The sequence below is a fragment of the Montipora capricornis genome, chromosome 2, assembly GCF_036669925.1.
Source record: "Montipora capricornis isolate CH-2021 chromosome 2, ASM3666992v2, whole genome shotgun sequence".
Classification (NCBI taxonomy): domain Eukaryota; kingdom Metazoa; phylum Cnidaria; class Anthozoa; order Scleractinia; family Acroporidae; genus Montipora; species Montipora capricornis.
The window spans coordinates 56326258-56337191 of NC_090884.1; the positions used below are offsets into that span (position 1 = coordinate 56326258).

At 38.8% G+C, this 10934-nt stretch overlaps 1 protein-coding gene across 2 annotated transcripts; it reads right to left on the reverse strand.

The window, feature by feature from the left end:
* Positions 1-234: 234 nt before the first annotated feature.
* Positions 235-10588, reverse strand: LOC138038137 (neuropeptide receptor 22-like). 2 transcript variants are annotated; one of them, XM_068883962.1, is made up of 6 exons: positions 10462-10588; positions 8797-8845; positions 6352-6401; positions 5066-5401; positions 3637-3946; positions 235-808 (listed from the first exon to the last, which is right to left on the reverse strand). In XM_068883962.1, exons 4-6 carry the CDS (start codon positions 5377-5379, stop codon positions 491-493), a joined length of 942 nt encoding a protein of 313 aa, XP_068740063.1. In that variant the 5' UTR covers positions 5380-5401; positions 6352-6401; positions 8797-8845; positions 10462-10588; the 3' UTR covers positions 235-490. The 2 variants fall into 2 exon arrangements, with proteins under 2 accessions (XP_068740063.1, XP_068740064.1); XM_068883963.1 differs by lacking the exon at positions 6352-6401.
* Between the last annotated feature and the right edge of the window lie 346 nt (positions 10589-10934).

A 10934-nucleotide genomic window follows, 5' to 3' on the forward strand; every position in this document is an offset into this window, starting at 1 on the left:
GCGCAGAACGTATGCGCAAATAACAATAGTAGGCACCGTCCTTAACTAAACTTAAAATTTAGAACACTCCTTTTCCACCAGACGCTTGTGAATCTTCTTGGCTGGCTTTGAACGGTCCTGCCGGATTTCCGTTCCTAAAGGGGCTAGTTATGACACCTTATTTTATGGTCGTTTCGTAGAAAACTTTAGTTGATCACGAGAATAGTAATGTGGAATTAATTTACTAATAAAATTATCGTTACATCACAATCAAGATGATTCTGAGCAGAAACGACCTTTATCCAGGCGATTTGCCAGAAATTGAAAAACGTCGGGCCGATTTTTTTCAAGATTGCCTAAATGCAATCCGTTTCAATCTTGTCCATTTGTGTCCATCCATGCTTCTCTTTTCTTTTGCTGTATTTCTTTTATGTTGTTCAACAGTTTTGAGTGGTTATTGTTGCAATGTTTCATTCTATTTTTTGGGCATCTTGGGTGTCATGAAATTACATTATTTTGCGTGACATCGCCGCCCCCTTAACACCCTTAACCTCGTTGCAAATTTCATCGTAAAACATTTACATCGGAAGAGCTTCGCTACGTGCTGTCGAAACCGCGAACTGGTGAAACTATACACGACTGGATTGATGCTGGAGTTAAACATGGCCAGTAAAATGGTAATCTTGTGGTCTACGCTGTGTACCATTTGATTTGGTAAAGACTGAGCCAACAAGTACATCACGAGAACTGGTATCCAGCAAATGACGTAGATTACACTAACAGCAATGACTGTGACAGTAGCCCTCTTTCTTGAAATTGTTGCTTTTTGCTGCAAAGGATAAATTAAAAGAGTTGGTCAGGAATTGTAGGGAAAATAGAACGGTTTTTCAATTGCGTGTAAAACTCATAGTCGCGACAGGTTGCTAAAGTGTCTTTAAAATGCACCATTAATTTTCGCGCGATTTTATATATTGGGTACTTTTCCTCACTTGGAGTAAATCACGCAATGATCCTCATGTGCGTCGATATCTTGCCCTCTGATTATTTCAGGGGCACCCAACGAATCTGTTTCTCACATTATCTGTTCCCCAGAGGAATCTTGCTGGCTGGCAAAAATACTGAGGTGTTTCGATGAGCTGGCTGGGAAATTTATTATTGATAGTCGTTTTGCCTGGGAATTACTGACTTTTTCTAGCATTTCAACCCGAAGCTGGCCGTAGAAACTCTGAAGAATGAGGACGACTTTAAAAAAAAAAAAAAAAAAAAAAAAAAAAAAAGACCCTTCCCTCTCCCAGAGAGTAGTCACAAACATACGACGGCTGGTCAGAGTGATTTCGCTTGCGGAAAAAACCTGTTTTGTCCCGGTTTTGTCGCTTTTGTTCGGTCGTTTTGGATCGAGGGATTTGAAAGCGCGCGGAATTCCTGGCTGGGAAATAAATTTGATCAGCTGGCTGGGAAACCAACCAATTTTATCTAGCTGGCTGGGAAATTTCTTGAGTGTCTTGCTAGGAAAAAGGAACAGATAATGTTTTCCCAGCAACACTGAAAAACACCTGAAAATGCCTTATTAAGATTTATTTTCATTAAGTGGGGTATAATAATACATTTTACAACAAATTGGTCGTTGGGTGCCCCTGTTATTTCACTCGAAAAGAGACAAGGCTTTCCGAAAAAAAAAAACCTAGTGGAAGGGTTTAAACTGTTCCTCCTTATCATTTTACATAGAAGAAAAAGCTCATATTGTTGGGTCAAGTGATAGTGACATAGTGAAAATTAATGGAAGGGTTATAAAATAAGTAAACCCTTTTCTGGCTTAGTGATACGTCGGTCAATGATGCCGTCCATGGCTGAAAGATTGTTCTAAAAATTTCACTTTTGCCCTCGAAGATTCATACTATATAGATTTAGCCAAGCCTAAAAGCGGAGCACCCGGGTTATTTATAGCTATTTATCTCATTTGCGTTCGGTTGAAAACATGGGTCCTCAAAGACCTATGAAACGAATTAACTTTTCTGGACTTAATTATTTATAGCAGAGTCTCTTAGAATATCCCATTTTATCAACGCGAAAAAGACACGGGGTACGACCACGAAGTAGTTCGTGGCATTAAAAATCATGGCTCGTGCGCAAATGTTTATCTGTACTTTGTGAGTGCATGCCGGTTAAAATTTTGGGAATTAGCAAACGATATGAAGACGAAGCCGTCAACACTTTCTTTAAAAATCAAAATAGACCGGTGTCTGACAGATTTAACTATTTATTTATATACATGATTATTTTTTCTCGCTAAAAAAACCCTGAAATTTTAAGGTTGGGTCGTTCACCTAGTTTTTGAGAAAAAGTCCTTTGAAATATCTAGTTTTCAGTCCCCCCTCCAGGAGCTCTGTCACCATATTTAGCATTTTCCCCTGATTTGCATTTATTTGTTAGGTAATATTACATTTTACATCAATTGCAGTGAAAAACACTTAAGAAGAGACATCCTGTTGCTTTAATTTCACAGATTAATTTCAAAATCTTGATCTTTTTCTTCGCAAAACTGTAGTAAGCCACCTTAAAATGTAATTGACTAATTGCTGTTGTCCCCGCCAAGCAATTAAAAACCACCTATTTGAATTTTTAAGGATCTAAATTTGGCCAGAAGATGATAAATGACAAATCCGAGAGTAACAAGAAAATTGCTTTCTTAGAAAAAGAATTTTACATCAAAGGCATTTTACATGTTTTCGGCATAAGATGAAAGCTCCTTGCTTTTCTCAGTTTTTTAAAGTACTTAATAAAACTTTCGCTTCAGAATGCAATAATTTGAGGAACGGTGGCCTGCTTAAGTTACAAACCTACTCTTGTAAAATAATACATTACTAATAAGGTAAAAAAAAGAATACTTTAAAGAGGAGTGCTGTACAAAACTACGGAAATTTCAGGATCTGGGTTTTTTATTTCATAGAGTGCCTTAATGCGTATATCCCACAATCGATCATATACTGAATTTCAGGCTAATTTCAGTAATCAGCTACTTTTATGACGCAGCTGTGTTTTGCATATTGCCACTGACGTCCTGCAATACGTCAATATGCATTTTGAATAGTCTTTCACCATATTCATAATATATGCTTTACAATTGTAATTTAATTTTTTGCTTTTTTTAATGAAAGGGACGTTTTCGCACTTTTGGCTTTCATATACGCTTCTTCTCTTCAGTCTTGGCGCAAGTATAAAGAGATTCAATTTAGCTTTTTTGCATAATATTGACTATGCAAGAAGTAGTTGTTCAATGTTCCTTTGTATTTAATACGTATAGAAAAAGTGTATCATCAGTCGAATCGAGAAAAGGTCACCCTTAAAAAAATATATATGCACTACCCTAGACTATGAGAAGTGTTTTATTTTTTTTTGGACAAGAAAACAGGTTGCCTGCGTAACTGACAGGATATTTTATCGTTGGATTTCTTAAACAGGCGCGGGCAAATAGATGGTTGACTGTGAGTGGGCCTCGAGTAGCGAGGTACGAGTGGTTTTTCATTTGCGGCATCCCTCCCGGCATCGACGCTTCGCAGATGCTCGCCTCTCAGGCTAGCGCAACGGGTAAAACAATCTCTAAAGAATTAACGTCATTTGCCCCCTTTCCTTTCCTTGTTGTATAGCTTTAACACTAACCACTGACGCAGACTGTCGCGCTGGCGTTGTTTCAAACCACAGCTGGTAAACAACTCTTGAATAAAGATAACTCATTATGCTGATGGGAATAATTCCCGCCACTGCACTCCACCCCAGGCTATAAACAATAGGAAGGATCGCAACTGGCCAACGCTCGCCACATGTCCCCAAATCATCTCTGAACGTCACGGCCACAAAGAGAGGAGCATTCCAAAGACAGCCTGTGAGCCAGCAACCAGAAATGATGAGCTTCAGTTTGGTTTTGGTGAGTTTGGAGCGACTAGTCAGAGGCTGAAGAACCGCATGGTATCTTCCGTGACGTAGTAGGAAGGAAATGGAAGAATCAAAATAGACATGATCAATATAACATCTTGTCTTACTCGAACAGAAGTTTAAAAACAACTAATTACATTCGTTTGGGTACGCCGATCACTTTAATTTCCTCTCACTTGATATTGACCTGTTCAAAAAGTATGAATTATGTCTCAGATATTCTCATTTCTGATTAACAGTTGTACGTAGGATTCATGTACCACAATAAACTCGAGATTAAATTAAATTATAATTAAAAGACCCCTTGACCTTTTTGCAGATACGGTGGCCATTTTGATTTCAATTATTTCGAAAGACATTATGGGATGCTCAGGGGGCAAATTAATCTGTATTTGCCCCCTGGGCATCCCATAGTAGCTATTTGAAACAATAGAAATCAAAATGGTCGCCGTATCTGCAAAGAGTTCTCATAGACCTCAAAGGAGTTTCGAAAAAAAAAAGGATTATGTTGAAAGATGAGCATTCGCAGGTAATTTTTGTAACAATAAAACGAAAACCTTTGGGCTGGTAGAGCCGATGAAGGAAGTCCTCGAAGAATGGACTTTCTGCTCTTACGCGTAATCTCTGTACCCACAAGGTAACTGCACTAATTCGGAACTGGCAAGAAGATTAAGTGAATCGAGGAAAGACAGTTTCCCTTTTAACTGAGTTAGTTGATCTGCTTGTAAAATAATAGGCAGTTTAAGAAACGACGACGGCTACGACTACGACAACGCCACAAAACAATAATATCATTGGTTAAAAGAGCATAAATAATCATGCACGGATTTTATCAAGTATGTTTGCAGTCCTCTGCATAACGACAAAGTGAAATCACCAAATTTGAGGTTTTTGCGTGCACGACAACGTAAGCATGCAACAGAGAATCTTTCATTTTCTCTTTTCACTCTGATAAGTTATATTTTCAAGTGACGTTTTCGTCGACCGTCGCCGTCATAGATCTTAAAGTCCCTAATACCTTCCTGGTGGAAACACGATAGTAACACTCTCCTTTGGATGTTAGCTATTGTGGGTGAAAAGATTCAGTAAACGTACAAAGGAAAGACATATCGTTGTCTGAGTACCACACATTTCTCGATTATGTTATCCGACTCACCTTTCCACTGAAATTGCAACCAGGTTACATACTGACACAAGCGCTGCAGTCCATGCCAAAGTTCCCCCAGTTATAAACTTGCATAAGAGTTTGCCTGTTGTTCCAGGGATATGCTCATACATTGGCCCAATAACAAACTGTATGGCGACGAATATCGCTACCACCATGTCAGCAATGGCTAAGTTGAGCACGAGTCGGTTCATTGCAGTTCTCATTGACTTGTTTAAAAAGAAAACTAGGATCACCAATGTGTTTCCGACGAGGTCCAACAGGACCATGAAGGAGAAAGCTATGCTGAGACCAATGTACTGCATTGATAATGTCACGATTGTGGGACTGAAAAGAATTGTAAGTGAAAAAAGAGTTGCCACATGATTTCGAAAGTTACTTTGAATTCAACTCAAAAGCTATGCTTTTTTGACCGGTACCGGACACAAAATTAACCACCCGGTTTCTAAGACTGGTTGTAGATACTGTAAGCTTGGTCTCACTTTTTGATTAGCGCTCATGTCACGGTTATAAGTCCTCAACCTGGAAACGCGGAGAAGACCTTCTCTCAAGGCGATGATATTTGATTAAAATCAGGGCACTAAGTCACGAGCACAAACCTTTTTATCTTTCACCTTTCCCCTTCAAGGGCGTGATAACGTGTTAAAATTTTTATACCACCTTGCCAAAATTGGAAAAAAAACGCAAAATGGTTTATTCTTCAGTCGATGATGTTTCGCTCGCTATCTTTTATGATACCAGTGTTTTTTGGCAGATTCGCAAATAACCTTTTTTATTCTGATTTTATTAGCATATCCTCATATGTTTATTCATGTGCAACTCCTGCATTGTATTTGATGAGTCATCCTATGGAAGTCAACACCGCATATAAAATGGTTATTTGAATATCATGTGGGCGATATGCTGCAGTCATTAATTCTTAAGAATTTGTGACACGTTTAGTCTTGTTGCCAGTAAGACTCATTTAAAATTTACAGTTTATTAAGGTAAGGAACTTCCTGACGCAACAAATCAATAACTTCTTGGCAACAACAAGCCAAATCGACAGCACCAATGTGGAAGAAGAAAATTTGGCTTGGACAATGAACACAAAATCTATGACGGCTAAAATGAACACAAAACTACTATTAATTGGCACGTGCACTCCTAACAGCTGCATGGACAACCACACGATCATTGACAGAAACTGATTATGAGCCAGAAAGAAGCACTGAGTCGAACTAAATAATAAAAACGGAAAACATGGTGTCCATAGAACTGACATTGACAGAACTTACTCAGTTGGGTCTCCGGGATGTGGAATCACTTCATGTCTTGCTGGAATGAACTGCCACAGTGGATTGGTGCATGCGAGATATGCAATGATACAAAGATTGTCTCTTGTTTACAGTACAGGAAATAAATACTGGTCATGGATTCTCAATCGATTGTAGAGCGTGAAAAGTTGACATCCAGTTAACAAATAGATTCCATGTTGCCGTGCGTCTGTTCATGTAATAGATCACAGATGACGTCAAAATGTGGTAAGAACAAAAAAGTGGCACACGAGGCGATAGCCGAGTGTGTCACTGATGTTCTTACCACATTTTGACGTCTTCTGTGATCTATTACTGAACAGACCCACGGCTACATGGAATCTATTTGTTTTATATAATAAAGAATTAAACTTTATTCGCATAAAAGCTGATGGTGACGTCAATCGTGCGTCCGTCCTCTAATAGATCATAGGCAAGAACCAATCAAAATCCGTGAATAACTTGGGTTATTATATAATTATAGGTGGAATCGATCTTTTCGTGATGAATACTAAATATCTGAATTTTTACTTTTTCTCAATGAATGTAAGGCGCTTTTATCCTATTCTTTCCCTACGGTAAACGATCATGGCATTTATTTTTGTTTTCTTTCCGGCCGTCTCATTTTGATTCGATTTCTTTGCTTGGAGGAAACTCACCTAATGCATCTGGTTTAAAAATTAGTACCTTTTGTTTCAACGGATAAGTTATAAAATGAATATAACAAGGACTGTGAAATCTCAACTACTTAGTTTAAAATGGCCAGATTACTTCGCTGCGTAAATTAATAAAACAATGTTCTTCAGCAGGTTTTTGTTAGTGATGAATCGAGTATGTTAGCTTTTTGGTCAGCATTATATTAAAAGGCTATCTGAAAGAAACAGAGCTATATATAGTGAACCTGATAAACTGCAAATGGAAAATAAACAATGGCAGCTGAAAAAAGAGACGAAAATCCGAAATCAACTTTGCATTAAAGTGCCCAGTTTTTATTGACGTTTTTTCGCACCATCAGTATCACAGACCTGTCTGAGTGTTATCGCCAATTACCTTACGGGTCACAGATATTGTAATTCGGATGCGTTTTTATTCTGCAAACCTGTTTAAATACTCCTATTCTGTTCTATTCTCATTCAAATGTGTTGGCACGATCTCGCAGAGGTCCACAGAATTCGATATGAAAAACGTCGGGCAGCAAAATCCTCCCCCACCACTATTTAACAGCTTCATGTTTTTTAAAAAAAATAGAATTTGAAATTTAGGTTTGAGAGACAAAAAATGACATATCTTCGGCTTACGTGCAGCAGTTATGACTACGACGACTCGAGGGTAAATTATAAATTGGGTTGGTGAAGCATTCTATTGTGCGCCTGCACCTGTCTTTTCATAGGCGTTTGACAAGATGAATTGAATTAATATCGGGTGTTTCGTGATTTTCCATTACTTCGGATAGTGTTGGTTTCCTCGTATCAGGTGTTGTCTGTTCCCAGATTCAATTGCAGCCATTTGTTTATTTTCTGTGTATGCCTTAGTCCTTCATGCCCCCGATGCAAGGTGAAAATAACTTTAATCAGATAACATCTTTTATTAAAAACTGGATCATTGGATAATGCAATTCGAGAGTTTTAATTGGCTAAACCATCATGGGTTATGAGCCATTATACCATGATCTACAAACACGGCAAGCATATGCGTGAGTTTTTGGGCCTTTTTATTTCTATTGTAGTCTAGTTTCCTATATTTTGGGGGCGTTTTTAATAAAACAACTATTCCACTCGCGCTTGTTGGATAGGACATGATTATAGCCAACTCGGCGCTACGCGCCTCGTTGGCTATCTATCATCTCATATCCAACGCGCGCTCATGGAATAATTGTTAAATGGCACGGGTAAGAAAACAAGAAATGGAAACGTTTTTCAGTTTTGATAAGGCTGTTGCTTGGCAACGAGTGCAAGGACAACTGAAAGATCAGAGTCCCAGCCAGGATTGGAACCCACCACCTCCAGATTACAAGTCGGTTACTCTACCCATCGAGGTATGAGAATGCCTGGGGACCCTGATTGTTTATCTTGGTTCTTGATTAGACAAATTTGCCCCAATGTTCAGCAGACTGGAGAAAGTCACGTGTAAATGCTAGCACAATTGGTAGAATTGCATTTACACATTTGAGGCGCATAATATGATGATAACACTGGGATTCGAACCGAAGATTGCAAAACACATTAACGTAGCATGCCTTCGTCTTAAACCACGTTGTCAGCTGAAGTACTTGAGATTCTGCTATTTGATTGAAACCGCACCCATCATAGACATCATAGCGCTAATTAAACGAAGTACGCAACTGTGATTTCGTTATTTTGAAACGGAGGGGTGGGAAGCAAGTAAGTTAGATCCTTTATTTAAACACGATGAAAATAAAAGCATTACCTGTTTGACCAATGAGGAGTCGTTTGTGACTAGCTAATACCTAAGTAACCTACAATTAGAAGTGCATGGATAAAATACATCAAATGAATAAAGCAGGCTAAAAGTAAACAATGGCAATGCAAAATGTACTTTCATAATTCAACATAATTTAAGATTAAAAATTGGACGTCTTCTTCGCTACCAACTATACGAGTGAACTGGTAAATCTGAATTCCCTAAATGTGGCATCAGATTGCACTTTTCTGAGACAAAGTTCCATAACATGCGCTTCTATAACGAATCTAATTTTTCAAAAAAAAATGTGTGGAAAATCGTGGAACAACGGTCTTTTTGTGTCCTCTTAAGTTATACGGACTATTGCGCCATAAATGAATGAAGGGGGTAGTTTCTAAAGAAACTGTGGTGCTGCGTCGGTGGGGAAGTAGTATTACTCAAATTTTGTTTTATCAAGGAAGTTGATAATGTAAATTGACCACCGTACAGAGATTCTAAAAGCTGACGTTTCGAGCGTTAGCCCTTCGGCAGAGGGAAGGGCTAACGCTCGAAAGGACTAAGGCTAACGCTTGAAACGAGCGAAAGAGCGAAGGGCTAACGCTCGAAACGTCAGCTTTCAGAATTTCTGTACGGTGGTTAATTACGTGGAATGCCGAAGGCATCCACGTCTTAAAACCGGGCTGGTGTCTTTTTTTTGTTGGTAGTCACAAATGTGCGTATCCCATGGATATTGAATTAATCTCCGATGGGGTGGATTGATTTATATTCCCTACGGTATTTCCAAACTTCCCTGCCCCGAGGAGAACTCCTATACTTCCCAAGCCATCATGATTTTTTCTCTGCAGCGCGTTAGACCACTCGGCCACCGTGACACACTTCCGTCAGATTGGTGAAAGCAAACATTTATAATAGAATCTTTCCGCCCGCCATGATTGTTTCAGTATTAAACTATTCGATAAAGTGGATAGATGTTTTTTCTTTGAGAAAGGCAAGCTTTAAAGGTAAGGAGAATTTTCTACGTTATTTCTAGATCTTGCTTCGTACTTGTGTGTTCCACTGTGAACATTAGGGAGCTTTAGCAACGACAACGGCGACGGCAACGAGAACGTCACAAATTTGCATATTTAGTGGGCAAAAACAATAGCTTTGCACGCCCTGCACGTGCGTGTTTCATTTTTGTCCATTTATTTGCCGTCGTCAGCAAAGCAACAACGTGAAATTACCAAGTTTGAAGTATTATGGAGAACGTCAGCACCTGGAGATAAATTTTCATTTTTCTCCCCTAAATTAAGCGCCGCTCGTAACGGTTTCATTCCTGAGGGACTGAAACACCTTTGTCATATTAAAAGGCTTGGAATAGTCGCGAAGTGATCGCAATAACGTGAATTTATGTTTTTACATGACGTTCTCGTTGCCGTTCCCGTCGTCGTTGCTAAAGCTCCCTATTATTTTGCATACAACGAATACTTCATTAGAAGCATTTTGCATAGAACGAATACGTACTCCAATATTTCTTGGGAACCAGTTTGTTTGCCGTTTTGACGTAGAAAGAAAATAAGAAAATAGCTTTCAACGGCCAAACAAGATAAAAAATGAAATCAAGTTTAAAAAAAACGAAGTAGCTATCGCCGTCACGGGGACTTCGCAGCCGTCCCCCATCCAAGTACTAACCTCATTCGGAGGAGCTTAACTTCAGCTGACACTTGGACTAGCATCAACGATTGTGATCTTTATGTTAAATTCGCACATAGATCTTGTCGAACTTTATAACACTTGAAAGAAAAAAAAACGCACTAACAAAAACCAGGTGTTTTGCCGTCATTTTGTCACAGATGCATCCTTTGTTTCGTGAGTTGTCAGTAAACACGCAAGGTATAACTTGATCACAGGCGGCCGCTAAAATCGATGTCACTTTGAATTTTGCGATTTTACTTGTATGACCAAAATTGCGATAGAAAAATTGAAGTCTGATGGAACGTAACAAAAATCTCCCGAAATGTTTTTCGCTGATGGCAAATTGTTTTATTCTCGATCGACACTTCCTAAAAGTTCCTTCTGCTCTCTTTAATATTTATTTACTTTTTCGTCAATATTTGTTTTGCATAAAGCAGGCTAGCAAAATCTGTACCTTGCTTTGTTCGCAT

Coding starts and splice junctions, on each gene's coding strand:
- LOC138038137 (XM_068883963.1), bottom strand. CDS start 5,379: ATGCAGTACATTGGTCTCAGCATAGCTTTCTCCTTCATGGTCCTGTTG. Junction 3,947..5,065: donor GTTGCAATTTCAGTGGAAAG/GTGAGTCGGATA, acceptor ACGTCACGGAAG/ATACCATGCGGTTCTTCAGC. Junction 809..3,636: donor CGCGACAGTCTGCGTCAGTG/GTTAGTGTTAAA, acceptor TATCCTTTGCAG/CAAAAAGCAACAATTTCAAG.